Source organism: Xiphophorus couchianus, unplaced genomic scaffold (assembly GCF_001444195.1).
Source record: "Xiphophorus couchianus unplaced genomic scaffold, X_couchianus-1.0 Scaffold1000102, whole genome shotgun sequence".
Taxonomy (NCBI): domain Eukaryota; kingdom Metazoa; phylum Chordata; class Actinopteri; order Cyprinodontiformes; family Poeciliidae; genus Xiphophorus; species Xiphophorus couchianus.
In genome coordinates, this window is record NW_020963015.1 from 1,405,213 (window position 1) to 1,425,677 (window position 20,465).

Genomic DNA, 20,465 nt, shown 5'->3' on the forward strand with positions numbered 1-20,465 from the left:
AGATACAATCAGAGCAGTAAATCTAATAACATGTTGATCTGAAACCCAGCAGAACAGAGTCGGTCTGACTGGATCAAAGCAGGCTCAGATGTTAGAATGGCCTAGTCAAAGCCCAAACCTCCAACTGTGAAATTAACATTCTAACTGTGAGAAATGTGTTTGCTGCGATGCATAAGTGCTCTGCATCGTTGTTTCGACTAAAACAGCCTCATGGGTTGAGTCATCATGGTTTCTCTTTGGCAGCCATGTTGAAAGGAAACTGGGTCGTGTCCAACCTCAGAGGTCCAGTTGCCTTCAGGCGCTGGACTTTAGTCAGGAAACATGAGAGTGAAGCAGCCTGGGTCGTTAGCTTTAGCATCTTTATTTTCATGTGGTTGCATAGGAAACGCACATTTTGCTTCCAGTAAGTTGAGTCTGAGCGGACATGGCGGCGGAGACGGACCGAAGGTCAACAGAAGCGACAGACAGACAGACAGACAGACAGAACGACCCGGTAGAACAGAACCGGCCAAATGAAACACTGGACATCACGTGACACCAGGTCGGCTCAAAGCGCCGCCTTGCTGTTGAGGCACGAGGTATCAGTCCGTTTCAGGTGAGGATGGAGGGAAGGGCTGGATAGTTGAACTGGTTTCCATGGTGATTCAGGCAGTGAGCAGGGAATGATGGGAAACGTTGGGGTTCTGCCTCTCCAGCCTCGCTCAGGGGATTATAAAGCTCTCCTTCCTAAAGATTGTCGTTAGCGACACGTAGCGCCACCTCCAGGGCACCCAGACAAAGGCAACAAGACGATTCCTTAAGGCTGATCAAACTGATTATTGAACATCCTGAAAGCTGATCGAACTGATTATTTCACTGGTGATCAGTTCAAACAGTTAAAAACATCAAGAGCCCAGAAAACAGGAGGGCAGTTTGGAAAGACTGTAAAAACGAATCCCTGGATTGAGTTACACAAGAGATTTCAACACAGTGTGGAGTAAAGCCTGATGCTAATATTTCTATTCTATTCTATGCTATTCTCCTAAAGGGCAATGCCAATGCTCTGCTGACCAGCCATGTTTTGTTCCACTTCCATCCATTTTTGTCCTGATAAACCTTAAACTTGCTGGAGTTTTCCAGTTAACCTTCTGAACAGCAGCAGTGAGTTGGAAATTGAAAGTTGCTAACTCTCACTAATGTCATTGGCAGTGAGTAGTACTTGTTCCAAAGCTAATGCTAATGTTAATACAAAATTGTCTTATCTTCTGGTAGACTGCTAACACAAAAAATTAATATAACATTAGTATTTTAACATTATTGTACATTTTTGTTATGGTGGACCCTGTCTATTTGTAGATTCATGGAAAATTTACATTTTTACATTTTTTTCGCAGACCATATCTAGAATATTTAAAAGAAAATGCCTCTTGGGCAGCTGAAGTACCTGATGCGATGCTTCTTGACACACAACTAGCTGGCATTTGCAAAGCAGACAATCCAGGAGCTGCATTTATTTTCCTTGGCGCTGATTGTCTGAACCCTCAAAAGCAGAAATAATGAGGACTGTTATGTTCTGAAGTAGTGCTATGACAGCACTAATGCAAATTAAGCTAAATTTAGCTTTTGGTATTTAAAGCAGGCAGTTAAAAGAGTTTAGAGGGGGACTCGAGTATTTACGGATTTTAACTTTTGACAAGCAGCTGTGGACCCCAACTCCCAGAAATACATGGAAATCTTACTGATCCTTTCTACTACCACTTACCACAACTAATTAGGATGCTACTATTGTCCGCAGCTAGTTACTGGAATTTAATTCAATATTAGCATGCTAAAGCTAAAAGCCAGCTGGATTTTTTTAGTGCTAGCAGGGTAATGCTAGCATCCAGCTAATTATTGTGATCTTGTGTGTGTTACTAATTTCTACTTTTAAGTAAGTTTATGTAACATTTGCTAGTAACATGTGAGCATGTAGCTAATGTTCACACTAACTATTTGACATAATTTAATTGTATTTTTAGTGCTTATGTTCACAGCTAATGAATTGGGTTTTCTTCAGTGCTAGTGCTAACAGTATTGTCCCCATCTAATTAACACATGGGAACTGCTATTAACCACTACTAATAGTTTTAACTATTTTATTAATGTTAACATGCTGATAATTCCACAGCTGATTATTTGATTGTTTCATTCAGCATTAAGACACAAAAGCTAGCATCACCAGTTACTTATTGTAATTTTATCTATTAGTCATCTGCTAACACTTATATCTATAGAAAATGTATGTTAGTTTTAGTTAATGTTACTAATCTCTGCTGCTAACTAAGTCTATATTCTAGTCGTTGTGTTAACATGCTGCTAATGTCCACATTAATTATTTAGATTTTATTTAGTTTTAACATGCTAATGCTTAATTTCACAATTAATGTGGTTTATTTATTGCTGGTGCTAACACTAATGTCCGCAGCTTTTTAAAAGGATTTCTAATGAGTTCTATTAATTACTTCTAATCCTTCCAACTAATATTAGCTATGTACAAATCCCAAATGTTAGCATTTTGCTAATGTACAGTATATTATTACTTATTGTTAGCAGACTAATTTGTTGTCATTTGTGTTACTAAACCAATGGTAACATACTCAACTAATTGTTATGGTTTAATTTATTGGTAGTCAGCTAGGGTTAATCTCCACAGCTAATTAATCCAATTTTTGAACATTTATTTACTATTAGGGCTCTATTGCTAAAATCTGAAAATAATTTCTAACAAAGAACCCCGCTAATTAACAAGAGTTTAAGTTATGGAGGAAGTTTAGTTAATCATGTATTTGTTGTGAATGGTAGCATATGGCTAATTTCCACAATTATTTAGGTTTTATTCAGTGTTAGCCGGCTCGTGCTAATGCTTGTGTCCAATAATTTTTATGTTTAGTTAGCCTTGCTAATTTCTTAATATGTACAAGTCACTATTATCGATATACTGATGTCACAATTCACAAGCTCAGCATGATTTCATTCTGTTAGCATGCAAATGCCAACATCTGTAGCAAATTATTCAGATTTTATAAGGTTAAGATATTTATTGTATAAAATACCTTATGGGAGAGAAATTTAATTATTCAGATTTAGAAAACAGGATTTAAAAAAAGTTTCCAAAGAAAATTTCTGCCAACGTTTCTACATGTGGAAAGCCGCTAAATCGCCTATACTGAAGACTTTATGAGCTAAATAGTTTTAAAGTTTGACATTGGTAAACGTCAGACTTTGGTAAATTCTGAAAGTATAAATCTTTCACCATGCTTTGCTTTACTACCATAAAACCTTTCTGATGTATTTACAAAAAATTTTCAGTGATAAGAAATGAATAAATAACTGGGTCATGTACATTTCCCTCTGGGTAACTGATATGTTATCAGCCAGCTCCTGGAGTTTGTAACATCTTGCTGCAGAAGCAACAGAAACATCAGCCTAACAATGAAAAGGATGTTAACTCCTCTTTCTCCGGTCAGAGCCTAAGCCAGAGAGGATGAGGAGCACCCCATTGAAACAAAGTGTGGTATGACCCGGCTGTCTAGACAAATATTCATAATCGTATGTCAATAAAACATCTTAAAGTCTGACTGCCAGCCATCTAATGCTCCTTCCTTAAATCTCAAGCACTTTGAAAGAGGAATGTTTGATAGATGTTTGGTTTCTGTAAATGAATCTGTGTCCTCTGAAGACAGAAACAGACAGCTTGCAGATTCAATGGCATTGCTCTTTAAGAAAACAGTCTGGTCATCAACAAAGTTTTCTGCCTGAAAGAGATGCCCGAGTCGAAGAAACTGTTGAGTTTCAAAGATGTGAGCAGCATCGACAGGCTGCAGGAGCCACTGGAGGTGAGCTAGACAAGCCGATCGACCCCAGCTGGTCCGGGCTGGGGGGGCAAGGCGGAGGCTCCCAGGTACTGCAGCCGCCTTCCCTTTAAACCGCTCTGATCCTGGAGGAGCAGCAGCTCGTTTAAAGTCCTGCCGGGGGCAGGAGGTGGAGGGGGGTAGTGGAGGAGTCTGGGGGAGTCAGGCTAGATAATGCTGAGCACTGCAGAAAAACGCAGAAGCCATCGATTGGTTCTTCTGCAGGAAACAGCCCGGGGAGGAGGAAGGGGTATGGGTGGGGCTGTTGGTCAATGCATGCTGGAGTGTGTGTGTGGACCCCACAACGCTGTAGGCTACCTTCAGGCCTCATGTGGGAGATTAATAAGAATGTGTGTGTATATATACTGTATATATATATATATATATATATATATATATATATGTGTGTGTGTGTGTGTGTGTGTGTGTGTGTGAGGGAACCAGCTGGATGTTTGCTGATGCTAACAGTGATCTGGAGATTGTCTGATTAAAACTGTGCGAGGCTGAAGGACTCAGAACGGGACCCATCAGAGGGACCCATCAGAGTGCGAGTCTCATCCTGATGGCATCCCATCATGGCAGGGCCCGTTGGGGCCCCTCGTCCTGCAGTGGATGCCTGTCAGACGTCCCTTGCAGATGGTGGTGAGTTGATGAAGAGGAGGGTGAAGATGAACAGGAAGTTCGTTGTTTTTCCTACTTGCTGTCTTGCGAGGCGCTATGGCGGAGCATGCAGGTTACATCAGGTGATTATTGGTGATTATTGAACATCAGCTAGAGTCAGAAGGCTACTGGTGTTCCGGAGATATAAACAGGTTCAGGAGAATACAGCTTCACAGGCACTACATTTCATATCTTCATATATGGTACAGTATGCTGGTTCCTGGGTTTGCTCCACGGCGCCCCCTCTGGAGGGACGTGAAGGCTGTTAGTCAGTGCATAGTTCTCATGCAGATTAGACTGCTGCGCCATGATTGGCTGTGGAGAAGCAAGATGGAGGCACGGTCTAGTCCTCCATCAGTCATCTGTTCAAAAACACCCTGACCCCTGACCCCCGCCTGTCCAGCAGCAGCTGGAGAAGGGGCTCCTGTTCCTGGGGCATGATGGGGGTTAAAAACTGCCCCTCCGTTTCCTGATGGGGCAGCAGAGCTCTTCTGGGGGAGTGAGGTTTGGATCGGTTCTGGTTCCAGCTCTGGTTCGGCTGTGATCGGACCTGCTGCCCGGTTCATCAGAACCGGCCCGGTTTCCTCTGTTCCAGACCAAAGCACCATCTCTGGGTTGCTGATCGGGTTTTTGTTTCATTTGATGCAGAAAGAGAAGAATTGATCCGTTAATGGAGACATTAAAGAGAAGATTTACTGATCATTAGAATAATTGATTCCTGGGAGGAACCGGAGCAGGAGGTCCGATCTCGGTGTCCTGTCGCTCCGCAGCGGTGGAGGCATGTAGGAGGAGGAGGTGGAGAAAGAAACAGATGGGAAAGAAAAAAATCATGTTGCATAATCAAGCTGTTTATTGTTCTGCATGGAATGGTGAACAGAAAAAAAGATGCCTGGATGCATTTCTAGTCGGGCATCGTTTGGCCGGCTATGTCTCCTGCCTAACAACTAAATTCTTTCAAACGCAGAAAAATTTTATTTTCCCTCAGAAGGACTAAATTCAGCTTCATCAACACTGAACATACAGAAACTGTAACATCCATTTACAGTGGGCGTGGGGGTCACCCTGGGCTGCAGAAGAGCATCAACATAGGAAATGTTCATAAATACATAAAAAAGGAAACCCAAGAAAAAAGGAGGAAACGGGAAAGTTTTCAACTTGGATCCAGTTTCCAGGAAAAAAACAAACCTCCGTAGAAACAGTCAGAAAATTCACAACACCACAGTTTCCTCACTTAGTCATCGTTAAAAAAGTCCTGCATTAGAAAATAGGGCAGCTTTAAAATCAATAAACTATACAGCACTCAGTCAGGCCTCCAGCCAGTAGGAGGCGCTCCCTCTGCCCTCACTGCAGAACCAACTAAATGAACAAACAGCAAACAAACTCGCTGCCCACACTACTGCTCTCACTCATTGTAGTTTTCTTAAGAACGTCTCGAACGTTCAGCCAGAGTCGGACTCAAACCAACTGATCAGATTTTATGACACTTTAAAAAATGTCCGTGCAATTTTCTAATTTATTCCCTTCAACCGATTTGATCTAGAAGCTGCTTTTCTTTATTCATCATCTCATATTTAGTGCAGATAGTTAATGCCCAACTCACAGCCAAAGGGAAGGCAGGAACAGAACTGACCCTCGGCCCTCACAGAACCGGACAGATCCGTTTCACAGAACCGTCCGCACTCTGACGGACGACAGCTTGGATTTGTTTAAGTTCGGGTTCATGAGACAGCAGCCTGGCTCATCAGACCAGAGCCACCCGAGCGGCCCCGTGGGGTCCGGCTTCGGTCTGAAGGAAGGAAAACTAACCATAAAAAGACGTCTCAGAGTGCAAGCAGATATTGCATAATTTACATCCGATACTCGGATCTGGGAACAATCAGGGAGACAAACGGGAAGACGTGAAACCTTTTTACAGCAACAGACGGAAAATTCCCTGGAAAGACGGAGAAGATCACGAAGCGGTCGACCAGAAGGTCCGGATTCAGTCAAACGAGCAGCAAACAGCAGCGCCGGAAGCTGTTTCTGCTCCTCTGCCCCCTACTGGAGCCCTGTGGTAACAACAGGGAGACTCGGGAGTTCTAAAGCTGACCTGCAGGTGGAGTTGGATGTCTGGGCTCCACTAAGCTGGTTCTGTCTCTGCTCCAGAACCAGAACATCCAGCAACCAATCACAATGCGCTTTATAACTCCATTTATTCTCATCTGAACAGTGGAGGACCAACAAGCTGCTCCGCCCACAAGCTAACAACCCCTTAATGCCTGAATGCACAAAAACTTAGACATTATAAATTTGAATATTTCAGTCACCATTAGTGTAAATTTAGCTGTGATGCTAATTAGCAACACCAGGCAGTTAAGGAATGAAACAGATTGTTCAGTCTTACTACAGTAATAATTTCATAGAGAATGTTTTTGCTTAAAAAAGATTGAAATTGAGTCAAATTTTTCTTTTTGAACAACCACTGATTTTTCATCATCATAGTGTTTTAAATACTGTAAAATTCCTTCACATCAGTCCCATGAAATCAGTTTTACAAACTGATTTTCAGCAGATATTTAGAACAACCATTTGTTTTCATCCTGCAGCGTTTCAAATAGAGCTAACTACTGAAAAATGTTTTTACTGTAATGTCCTAGAAGTTTTTGTTCCCTAAATCCAGATAAAACAGCTATTATATTAGGGTATTTACTTGTGAAAATAATTATTTATTAAATAATATTTATATATAATAAAAATACCATTTACTTTTTTTCACAAATATATCTAAATATTATATATTGGTTAATTTTCATTCATTAGTTGCCAAGTGTCACTAAAAAACTTCAAACACAAATTAGAAATAAATTTTAGAATTTTAATGTGGTCTGTTTTAATATATCATGTATGCAAAACATTAGTTAGTCAAAGAATATATTTTTATTGCACAACCTAGTTGAGGATTCAGATTATTAACAGTTTATCGGCCTTTTGCACAATTTCGCTTCCATGAACCACATGTAGTTCACACTCCGACCACTGGGTGGTATCAGAGCATGTCTAAAATCAAGCTTAATATGAGAGGAATAAGTATCAAACAACGTTTGGCTATATATACAACAAGACAGGCATGAAGCTGGAAAGCTTCACTCATTCATCAGGGGGTAAAAATGTTTTAATTGATAATTGATGCAGATTGTTATTCTAATATAAATAAAGCTGATTTTTTATGTCTCTTATAATAGAGATATGTTTGTTATATAGAAAGAGCTTTGTTTCCAATCAGAAACAAATTAGAGGCAAGCCTGCCAGGGGTACGAATAATTATGGGCTGTAGAGCAGCTTGTGGTTCGGACCTGGAGCTGCTTTGGTGGAAAACGTCCAGCAAACGTTTCCATCTGCAGCCATCAGGAGATCCAGTCTCAAACATGGAGGAGACCTTCTGAACTTTCCCCTAACCGCCTCCAAAACAAGTTCTTCACAACTTCCTCCTAATAAAACCGAAATTATTCAGCCTACAGCGCCACCTGCAGGCCATCTTGATGCTGGTTCGACCACAGGTTGGACATCCTGCTAGTGTTTGTGGCACAGACCAGGATCGGCTAATTTAGATACAGAACAGACAAAGGAACGTTTCGGATTTGAAGAGCGGACCGGTTCTGTTGCTGCCAGGAAAACGAGGAAAAGAACCGAGAGCTGTAGGGAAGTGAAGAACCCACAGCAAGTGCCTCATGTTTTACAGGATATCGTCCGTTTATCACTAACTACGTCATCTATGGAGAAAACGGCCACAAACACGAACACATGCAGATTTTTTTACTTCTTTTTTTATGACTTTTTCACTTAAACTCATGTTAACGTTGGGTGTGTCTGTGTGTGTCTATAGATATTTATAGAATAAGGAAGAAAAACCAAACTGAAGAAGAGTTAAAGTCTTCATAAATAAACCATGCCCCCTGATGACACACTCGCAGCCTATTGGCCAGCTGGAGGAAGAAGTGCTTTTGATTGGATGGAGGCTCTGGAAGACCCAGCCAATCAAATGGCAGCCCATTGCCAGGCAGATTATCTTGCCAAACTGATTCGTTTCAAGCTTAAATTGTTGTGATTTGGCCTCAGGAGACATTTCGTTTCCCTGACGTAGAATACATTTTAAATAAAGGAATCGTTATTCGTTTCTATTTGAGCTGAATGAACATCAGTCCTTTGCTCAGAAACTGATCTCTGATTCAGACGTTCTCATCTCAAACTACCAGATTATCAAAGAACGACGCGGTTTGGTAGTTTCCGACTGGGTTGGTGTTCCCCAAGGCTGCGTGTCGGTTTGTCGCCCAGTGTTTTAGAGTCCCAGGTCTGAGCGGACTACAAGAAAAATATACATTTAGATATATTTAATAATCCAACAACTAATCAACAAAATTGCACTTTTCCTCATGATTTCACTGTTAAGTTTGAGAGGCGGGGCTCTCCCCTGACTGGCGGAGTGGCTCCGGACCCCCGGGGGTTCGGTCCGCCCTGCGTACGCTGCCTCTTCACCTGGACAGGTGGATGAATGGAAGGAGAGAATGGAGGCTAAAAGAGAGAAACCAATGAGCCATGAAGCCTCCAGAGAAACGAGCGCCTGGTGAAGCATAGCAGCGAATCCAGACCACCTTCGGGACACCCCACCCAGAGCCCCCACGGTTAGTTCTGCCCCCGGCTCAGCTCTTCCCTTCATGCTACCGTCCAAGTCCTGAAGAGATCTAGGGAAGGAGGCAGGGTCCGTCCCAGGTTTGTTTCAGCTGGTGTCTCTGAGCCAGGCGGCCCCCTGCCTGCCCCCGGCTGCAGGGATCCACTAAGGAGGAAGGGGTGGTGGCAGCCTGGAGGGCTTCAAACCACTGCAAGTTCACGCGGCACAAAGTGATGGATAGGTAGGTCCTCCACAGAGGAATATCTGGGACTCAGTCTGACAACGTTCCCAGAACAGGTCGCTTCCCCCATTACCCCATAGGTCAGGGATTCAGGGAAAAAGGTTCAGGACTCAGATCCAGCACTACAGATATACGATCCAAGAGTCTGCAAGGAATTCTGGGACGAACGATTCGCAGCATGGGAGCGCTTAATCTGCTTTAGCCATGCCGATGCTGAGTCATTGACGGTGGAGCCGGGATCTGCAGGACCAGTGACAGGGTTGACCAGGGACAGCTGGTGTTGGAGGACAGGCTGCAGCGGCTGGCCGTAGAGGGCGTCTGCGCCTCCGGAGTCCTTATCCCAGGTACCACTGTGGAGACAGACACAGGGGTCAACATCAGGGTTCTTCCAGGCCTCACCATCTCACATTTCAGACTTCCTAAGACTATTATCAATCAAATTTAAGGCCTGTATCACAACAGAAATCTACAAAAGAAAATCACACACATATATGAAGACATTTCATTACTTGTGAAATCAACTATAGATCTAGTCACATTCTTACTTTAGATGAAGACATTAATTATTGTTTCTTTTAATCTCTTTGCCTATTTGTCAGCATTGCTGGCTCTCCGTTCTCATGAGGCTCTACTCCTTTTCCTCGGCTCTATTTCCCTCCACAGGTAGGCCTGTCACGATAACAAATTTTGCTGAGCGATTAATTGTCTCAAAAATTATTGCGATAAATGATAATATTGTCTGAAGACCTTTTTACACTGATTTAATGGAAATGACGTAATAATGATGTGATTTCCTGCCAAAGATAGATACACTTTATTTTCAAAAGAATATTTAACACTGGAGCTGATAAACAAAATAAACAAAACGACCAAAAACAAAAATAAAATGGATTCTTTTTAAATAGAGAAGATGGGCACATCGACTACCTGATGCAATAGTTCACACTACACGATTTTTTGCTCCTATTTTTCCCCTTGCGACAATCTTAGAACGTTGGCCTTTCTCTAAGATCGTCGCTTGCAATTTCATAACCGATCATCCTGTAGTGTGTGGTGTGTTATGGTAGATTGTCGTTGCGCTCCGATCCAAATCAGGGTTTTTCCCAACTGGGATCTTAACGCAGCCTGTTGAATGTGACAGGCAGCCAATCAGAAAGCGCGGATTCTCCTCCGTGTTTTCTGAGGGGAAATTAAGGAGGGGAATCCCAAACAGCTGACACGGCGCAACCCGAAGTCCAGCGGACATTGGAGATGATATGTGGAAACAACATTAATGTTTATTCAACATGCAAAGAATATAGAAATGACAAGAGGAGTTGGAGCGAAATTGCTACCGCAGTTGATAAACCCAGTAACTTTTCAGCTGTTCTTCGTTACGTGACGTAAATAGGTTCTAATGATTTTCATTCAGTCAGGACTTTACGCTGACACTAGCCACATGCATTGCAGGTAGATTGTAGTAAAGCATTGATTAATGCCTGGTTTTAAAATTAGTTCACTGAACTTGTAGCCATTATTTTGTGCCCATTGTTGGACACCACACGGCAGGACCAAACCCGATCGAACCGTTATACCTAGGATTTCTGTCAGCTAATGTGTGATCTGTCAGGTTTTGAAAATGGGCCGACAATCGGCCAACAGCTCTAAGATGGTGTAGTGTGCACTGGGCTTTACACTAAGGAAATGAGGTCAGAGGTCAGTGGAGAGCACCGGAGTTGAGCCTTTTTTCATTCAGTGTCATCAACAGAAAGAGAAAAAGGCCGGAAGAGACGATAATGCCGATAATTGAAATGACGTCGATAGTTTTAATTTATCGTACGATTAATTGATTTATTGTTTTTCACTACAGGCCTAATTACATGAACAACGTTGGTTGGACTTGTTTCTGTTGAAAGCTGGACTCTACCAAGGTCACCTTGTGTTACTGATTCTGCCCTTTATGGACTGTTTCTGGCCAAGGCGTTGATCCCTTTTGGGTGTCTTGGGTCAGATAATGTAGTCTGACTGTGACCTCTCTCAGGTCTGTTCGCCGCTCTGACAGCAGCTTTGAGCATCTGTGGCTCTACAGTCTTAAATCCTGTAAAGACGAGACTTTTGCACAAAATGCACCTAGCATCTTATGTCGTACAGGCAAATAGCAATAAATCTGCATCAAATTTAGCTACCTTGTCTCTAGTTACCCTTGCTAGCAAGAGACACTAGCTAGCAAGGGTATCTTAGCAGCTAGTTAGCGGTATCCACAACTGCCTCAAGAATGTAATGAAGATGTCTGTAGATGGCTCAAATTGAAAAGTCCCCTGAGAAAAAATAAAACTACACAGAATATATGAGATTTAAAAGTCCTGCCACGCCATAGTTTAAGACCAATGATTAACGTTTTTAAGGCCAACTTATATTTTAAAAATTAATTTAAGACATTTTAAGGCCTTATTGTTAGCATCTGAGCAGACCTTGGACAAGCAGCTAAAATAAAGACAAATATCTGAAGAACTTCTGATCCAATATAAAACCGCCCATTGCCTGTAGGGGGCACCAAACCCTGGGTGGACCATGGAAGGGTTCAGACCACCAGACCCATTCCTCTGTGGGTGTGTGTGTGTGTGTGTGTGTTGTCTCTGATCGGCCGGCATCGATTGCCAAACGTTCATGTTTCACCAATCTCCCCCTCATCATCCTCACTGCCTGGCCAAGTTCAAGTTCATCCTCGTCTTACATCATGTCTGGTTGCTAGGGACGACCAGACGGCCTGGGACGTGACTGCCATCGCCAAGGAACCCCCCCACCTTTAAACACTCCCTCACTTTACTACCCGTCCCATCTCATCATCCTCACTCCTCTTTCTCAGCATTCCTCTCTGGATCACTTTCTCCTCTTCATCCTGGCATGTACTTCACACACACACACACACACACACACGCACATACACACACACACAACCACAGCACTGATTTAAAGTGAGCACACACACATCTGGAGACAGAAGCAGAGTGTAGGAAGCGTGTTGAGAAGAACAGGAAGTTTATTAAAACGGAGCCGGATCACTCCAGTGTTTCTGCTTCTCTCTGTCCGTTCTCTCTGTTTTCTCTGTTTTCTCTGTTTTCTCTGTTTTCTCTCCGTTCTCTCTGTTTTCTCTCCGTTCTCTCTGTTTTCTCTCTGTTCTCTCTGTTTTCTCTCCGTTCTCTCTCCGTTAGCTCTTGTGTGTTGCCACGCGGCCCTCTCTCCTGGCTCGTTGTAATTCTGCTGTGCGCGCAGTGATAGAGGAGAAGACTGGAAGGTTAGTTTTTAATCAATACAACTTGCTGACGCTGGGACTTTTCTGGCCCGCTCTCTCTCTCCCGCTGTGTGTCGATGTCTCTCGCCCCCCGCTGCAGTAGCCCCCCCTCTCCTGAGAAGACTCTGAAGATGAAACTCCCACCGACCAACCGGACCGACCGGAGCGGACCGGACAGCGGCAACTCAGACTGCAGGCGCTGGGGGACACGGAGCCTTTTCCTGGAGGTCCGCTGCCCCCCGGCACCGAGTTGCTCAGACCGTCTGCAGGTCCAACTTCTGGAAACAGAACCGGTCCAGAACTCTCTCTGCTCCTGATCTGAACTGGGCTGGAGTAGGGTTTGAATATAGACCCAGTTTGGACTGGAAGTGAGGAGGGAAACACCTGGATGGGGTCAGACAGAGCCTGAAACAGAGACCGGACCCTACCCGGTTTGGACCCGGTCTGGACCCGGATTGGGCCATTTCTTCTTAGGTTACGATAATCTTCTCCTGGGTTGGTTCTGGTCCAGTTCAGCAACGCAGATGGAATGGTCACAGAACCAGCCCAATGAGCAGAGATGATCCAGAACCAGAACGACTACTTATGGTTCTGGTTCTGATGGTTCGTTTTCTCTGGACACTGGTTTCCCACGGTAACCAGCTCAGTGCCCAACTGCCGGCCTCCAAGCACACAGACTGTCATGATGGTTGCCTTGGAGATGGAGGGGGCGGGGCCATTGAACTGCGACCCCTCTGCCCCCCTCCAGTGGTTCTCTCTCCAGAGACTGTCGATCGCCCACACTGAGCCACAGTTAGCAGACAGATTTAATAAACTTCAAAGTATTTTTACATTAGAAAAGAATTCAGCCTTTTGTCTGAAATCATTGGATTGATTATCCATCCATCCATTTTCTGTTCACCCTTTTTCCCTAATGGGGTCGGGAAGGTTGCTGCTGCCTCTCCAGCTACGTTCCGGGCGAGAGGCGGGGTCACCTGGACAGGTCGCCAGTCACAGGGCAACACAGAGACACACAGGACAAACAACCATACACACACACACACACACACACCTAGGGAGAATTTAGAGAGACCAATTAACCTGACAGTCATGTTTTTGGACTGTGGGAGGAAGCCGGAGTACCAGGAGAGAACCCACGCATGCACAGGGAGAACATGCAAACTCCATGCAGAAAGACCCCGGCCGGGAATCGAACCCAGGACCTTCTTGCTGCAAGGCAACAGTGCTACCAACTGCACTGGGCCACTGTGCAGCCTATTGATAATATCTGATAATATCAGATAGCATTTGATATTATCTAATAATAACTGATAATATTAGATAATATCTAATAATATCCGATATCAGATAATATCAAACAATATTTTTTAATATCTGGTATTATCTAATAATATCTGATATCGGAAAATATCTAATAATATCTGATAATATCACATAATATCTAATAATATTTAATAACTGATAAAATTTTATAATATTTTACAATAACTGATCATATCGGATATTATCTAATAATATCAGATAATATTGGATAATATCTAATAATATCCAAAATCTAATCATATTTAATAACTGATCATATCAGATAACATTTAAATATCTGATCATATCCAACAATATTACATAATATCTAATCATATCTGATAATATATACTGTAGGTCCTGTGTTAGAATAATGACTCTACAAAACGAATCTTGGTAAAAAGTTTTGCCCATCCCAAATTTCATCTTGGGACGTAAACAGAAAGTTTTCCTTCTCTGCAGATTTTAGATTTAAGAAATTCCTCGCAAGTCCCAGAGAGGAAGAGGAAGAAGACTGCATGCAGCTTCAGCCTCAGCAGCGCCTCCTGGAGGCAGAGGAGGAACAAATAAATAACCAACTGTTTCAGTGACAAACACCTGGACCACGTTGGCCTCTCAGAGTGTGTGTGTGTGTGTGTGTGTGTGTGTGTGTGTGTGAGAGACAGAATCAATAAATCGACAGTCTCGTTCACTGCAGGTCACCACACACACACAGCAGAGCGATGGAGCATGTCTGAAATGCCAACAGAGGACTCCCAGCTTATTGCTTTCTGTGTGTGTGTGTGTGTGTGTGTGTGTGTGTGTGTGTGTGAGTGAGAGAGCGAGAGAGAAAGATGAGTTAAAGCATGACCAGGCCAATCGTTACACTCTTCATAAATCAGCTGACAAACACACCCTGACCTGGACCGCTCTCTACAGCACACACACACCCACACACACTCAGACAGCATGAGACGTGAATGCTGCGTTCAGTGACCAACTGTTCTGCAAGAAATATCAGATGAATATTGTTCAGTGTGTATTTGGATTCTGTGATTAAAATACCAAAGAGATAAAAGTGTCACATGACCGATCAGCTGGCCAATCACCAAGCCACGCTCAGTTAGCCACGCCCCTCAGCAGGGTCACATCCAGATGTAGAGACAGAACCCAACATCTGTCCGCCTGCAGACCCTCTGCTGATAGCTCCAGAACCTGCAGCGGGTCTGGAAGGTTCTGGAAGGTTCTGATGTTGGTAGGTTTCCAGTTCAGAGACTTTTGAACTGATTCTTGACTCATTTCCAGTTTTTCAGGAGTTTGAAGCTTCGGTCTCCATATTTCCATGAATGGATTAAAGTTCCACAAACATCTACTGAACTCTTTGGTTCCTGATGACATCACAAAGGGAAACTTCTACAACGATTTGCTTGTGTTTTACTGCTGAAATTTTGCTTGCTTAAATTTAAAATGTGGTTCTGAAATCCAAACAGAAAAACCCGAGACGCTCAGGGCCCGCAGCAGGAACCGGCAGCAGAGCCAGGAAGCTAACCAGAGCGTTAGCTTCCTGAGCTAGCCATAGCTGGACATCCAGATGTTCCAGACCTGCTGCACTTCCACAGGAAGTAGTTCTGCCATCCCGCTCAGACCTGCTTGGACCCGTCTGGACCTGACAGGTGTCCCAGAACCGGCCGGGGGCGGGCCTTACCTGTGGCTGCTGAGGGATATTGAAGCCGGGGTCTCGAGGGCCGACGCTGACGAACCGCTGGGATGGAGATGTGGTGGGGGTGGAGTACGCTGCACAGAAAACACACACACACACACACACACACACACACACACGCACACACACACACACACACACACACAGGTGAGTAAGACATAAATATGTTATTAACAGGTATTAATTATCAAACTTTAAAACGTGATGTAGCTTTATGTGTTAACACCAAATTTCTCTATCATTTGTTGTTAGTCTAAACTTTCTTCATCTAATAGATCCTGCAGTATTACAAGCAAGATGTCGACAGAGCAATAATGAACTTTACATTTCAAACATGACGTTATGCTATGTAGTGCAATGCGCCTCTCGACCAGTGAGAGGCAGCAGTGCACCAATTGAATGCAGTCTGCTGAAGATAAGAAGAAGTCTTCATCTGGCGCCAAGTTACAACAGCCAGAACTCCTGAGTAACAGGAAGCAGAAGTAAGTCACCTAATAGATAAATTAGGCATGCTTCTTATTAATTTTAGATTTTCTTTGAGAATAAAACACTGACTATATTTCTATTTCTAGGAAAAATTAGCTTTCAGCAATCTAAGTTAATGCTAGCTTGCTGTAACTTAATGTTAGTTAAATGTGTCAACCGCTCACTGGAAGGTTAGCCCTAAATCTTAAACATATTTTAAGGGCAGATAGAGTTTTCCCCTCCAATCTAGCAAATTCTAAGCTGCTATATTAGTCAATTTTACCCCTTGTGTGTTTTGTTGAGAAACTTGGCTGATGTGACATGGTTCTTTGCTAACTTTAGCCATATGACAACTTGATTTAGCCTATCGACACATGGTGGGGGACAAAGAACGCTAATGAAGACTTGCTAAGGGTGTGGAGGATGCTAATGGGGAGGTCCTAATGGGGACCAGTCACCATCACATTTCCAGACACCTTAAGGAGCTGCTTCCAGGAAACAAAGATGAGAAAATCTCCCAGTTAGCAGAGCGCTACAGGAAGGCTGAGAAGGAAACAACTCTCTCCAATAAAGTACAAATACACTTAGAGTTAGGACTCCTGAAACAATATTTGTTCCAAGTTAAAGAATAAGTAATTCTGTTTTAGTTTTTTAATCAATATTTCAGAAGTATAAAACACTAACCCTAACCCAGAAGTTAAACTCTGTGGAATAAAGCAAAAAATTACTTGTTCTTTATGTATTTATTCTAAAACTATGCTGGTATTTTAACTAGTCTGATGAGTTTCACTTTACTTGAGGTACAGAGAACAATATTTCTGGGTTTCAGATGACGTAGCACCGACGTCACCCAATGCAGATGGAGGGCCGGAAGTAAATGCAGCCCATTTATTTCTGTTGATCCAGCATCAAAATGTCTAAAGTCTGAGTCCTGTACGGTTGTTCCAGCCGTTCTGATAGAGAGAAAGATAAACGTTATTTTCGTGTTTCGAATGTAGTCGGTCACAAGGGAGTTAATTTTAAAAACTTACCGAAAAAAGAGGAGAGTGGATCAACGATCTACAGTTAAAAACAGGAGGTGCAGAAACTAACAATGCCAGTTTGCAGCGCCGAGTTTCTAACATACAAGGATCGCATCGTTTCAATTGTATTTTCAGATATTTTACTGGACAGGTACTAAGAAAGACAAGCATTCATATGTAAGGTAAGATATATTATTTCTATGCCTTAGCTTTGTTGTCCTCAGAATGCTAATGTTGTTAGCAGCTAGCTCAGTGCCGAGTCCCGGACAGAAAATATGTTTATTCAATGGGACTTTCATGCTAAATAAAAAAAATAGCTACATAAATGAAATGTAACCTCCCCAGCCGTACAGCCACAGTGAGCTGGGACTGTTCCCCCACATGGTTGGTGTCCAAACACGAATCGTTGACCTACATTGGACCTGAATCCTACAACCACTCAACATTAACCTACAACTCCTGCATGAATTTGGTTTACAGAAGCTAAATAAATTATTTACCAGGAGATCCAAGCTCGTAGAAATAGCATGGGTTAGCTAACCGCGGAGTTAATTAAGTAATTAGTTATCATAGACTGATTACTTACTCACTACTCACCCGGCAGAAACAAGTCCACAGCCATTTAATGCTTCTTTTGATCCTAAATTTGGCCCAACCTGATTTTATGATTTTAAAATGATTTTATTCTCCAGGCTTTTGAAAACTGTCTCCTGCTCACGGTACAACTATAATCTGAGGTCTGCGGCTCCAGATAGTTAGTTATGTGGATCGCCTCGATGCTGTAAATCCTCAAGATTATAAGAGAAGTCTTTTTTGCAGAGAGAATACGGATCATAAACTAAATATACACGTGTTTTTTTAGATGCCTCGTCTGTTTCAGCCTATTTAGGGCGTTAGCTTCTCGCTGTGATCCATTTTGCTCTGATTTGAGCCGGAGAAATCCACTTCCGGACCTCCATCATCTGGGTCACGTGTCTGAAACCCATTAATTAATGGCTCTGTTATTACAGCAGTTGATACGGTAATAACGCTTTATGACATTTTTAGAACTGGTGCTACTTGTTGCAATTTACCTGAGGTGAGAGGAAATATTAAAATGTTTATTAAAGCTTTTGACAGAGTAATAAAACTTAATGGCATCTAGAACTAGATGTTCCCCTTCACCTCAAGTAAGAGGTTATATTAAAGACACCATCAGCAACGTCTCAGGACTATCAGCTAATGGATCAGAACCAGAACCAGCTGACAAATCAGAACCAGGATCTTTATGGTCGGACCGGTGTTCTGGTTCTGGTCTGATGGGTTCGTGTTACTCACTGGGGGAAGAAGGGGAGTTGCCGCCCCCCTCTGTGGACGAGGTGGGGGGGGGCTTGGTGTCGACGGGCAGCGGGACGGGCCGGGCCATCGGAGGGGGCGGCGGGGGGGGCAGCATGGGCGTCGGCAGGAACGGGTTGTGGACCTTCGTCTGGGAGCTGCTGCTGGGCTGAGGAAGAGGAGGGACAGGAGTCAGAGGACCAGAACCAGAACCAGAACCATGCAGCAGGAACCCAGAGAGTGGTGACAGTTTCAGCATCACTGATGATTTACATTCTTGGATTTGATTTATTTTCACATTTCTATTGAATATTTGCAGAACTTGACTGGATCCAGCTGAACAAACATCGGCGCCGGCGCCAGTCCGGTTCCCTAACGGGCCGTCCAGAAAACTGGGAACTCTGGGAACAGGAGGTTCTGGTCCAGACTCGGTCCAGTCTGACTTCAGCTCTGCTTGTTTACTACAGGACTGTCCCGAGGTCGAGTGAGCAGAGGCGTGTGTGAGTGTGTGTGTGTGTGGGGGTGTGTGTGTGTGGGGGTGTGTGTGTGTGTATCGATTGGATGTCTAGACGCAGATATATCAGCTATCAACCTGAAACCACACACTGTATCATTTTCTGCCAACACACACTGACTTGCCTGCACATAAGTGTGTGTGTGTGTGTGTGAGTGGGCGTGGGGGTGCATGTGTGTGTGTGCTTACATTGAGGAGGCCCACCTGTCCGGCCTGCTGGGCGGAGTCAGGACACACCAGCTGGACGAACTCCTTGAGCGTCTCCTGTGGGTGGTAGCGGATGGCCGGGTGGGAGAAGTAGGAGGCGGGCTGCTGCAGGATGGGGGAGGAGGAGAAGTGGAGGCCGGAGGGGGGGGCGTGGGGGCTGGCTGTGGGCACAGGGGGAGGGACAGGTTAGTGGGGGTGGAGAGGAGGAGGGGTCAACATGCAAACCCAACAGACAGACACGGCAGAGCAGATGGACCAATGAGAGTGCAGCATTAAGCCCCACCCACAGCAACTGTCAGTCAAAACATTCCTCCATTTATCTGCTTTACAACTCCTCCACCTCCTTCTCCTCCTCCTTTTTCTCCTCCTCCGCTTCCTCTGTTCTAATTAAGATTCTGATTGGTCTAACAAGGCCTGTTTGCTCGTTAGAGCCGGTAAGCTATGAAACTCAGAGGAGGAGAAGGGGGAGGAGCTTAGAGTGATGGGTGAGAGAGAGGGAGAGAGAGAGCGATGGAGGGATGGACGGACGGAGAGGTAGAGCTGCTGCACTAATTCACTTAAAGTCGTCTGTGATTTATCACTCTGACAATCCACAGCGTGTGTGTGTTTACAGTAATCACTGAATGGATGGGACAGCACACACACACACACACACCCACACCCACACACAGAGTGGACAGACCACAGTGTGTTTCAAAGATGATTCATCTGGTCACATGACGATCATCTGTCCAATCAGATGACTCCTCTCAGAAACCTGATGAACCGGGTCTGAACCAGATTGTTTTGGGACAGGTTTTCTTTAATCTGGATTCTTCCTCAGAATTTAATTTGTTTTTCTTTTGTTTATAAAATCTAACCAATATGAAAGAATCCAGAAGAACCCAGCACCCTGAACCTGAGCTTCAGGAGGTTCTGGCCGGTCTCAGAGATCCGGTCTCCTGTTTCTGATCCAGAAAGCTGCAGCAGAACCAGGAACTGGGTTACTATGAGGGTTATCATGGTTACAGTGAAGGAGGTGCAATCAGCTCAGCCTCAATTAGAGCAAAGCTCCAGTTAGCACCACCTGAACCTCCACCTGAACCTTGTTACCCTGAAGAAAAGAGGAACAGATAAACATGGAGGAGAAGAAGATTTAATGTCCTGCTGAGAAACCTGAGGAGGAGGAAGACGAGGTTGGACGGACGGATGGATGGTTGGTTGGACGGATGGATGGATAGATGGTTGGATGGACAGATGGATAGATGGAAGGATGG

The 20,465-nt window shown here is 43.8% G+C and overlaps 1 protein-coding gene across 5 annotated transcripts in view; it reads right to left on the reverse strand.

Moving 5' to 3' along the window:
- Positions 1 to 342: 342 nt before the first annotated feature.
- The window catches only part of nfia (nuclear factor I/A), an 82,408-nt gene continuing 62,285 nt past the window's right edge, over positions 343 to 20,465 (reverse strand). For 4 of the 5 annotated variants that reach the window (XM_028011911.1, XM_028011906.1, XM_028011909.1 and 1 more), the window contains 4 exons: positions 19,192 to 19,370; positions 18,492 to 18,657; positions 15,673 to 15,761; positions 343 to 9,765 (listed from right to left, as the gene is read on the reverse strand). In XM_028011911.1, the coding sequence (XP_027867712.1) occupies positions 9,751 to 9,765; positions 15,673 to 15,761; positions 18,492 to 18,657; positions 19,192 to 19,370 (449 nt within the window). In that variant the 3' untranslated portion in view covers positions 343 to 9,750. The remainder of the gene's footprint in view (positions 9,766 to 15,672; positions 15,762 to 18,491; positions 18,658 to 19,191; positions 19,371 to 20,465) is intronic. The other variant, XM_028011912.1, reaches the window with a different exon arrangement.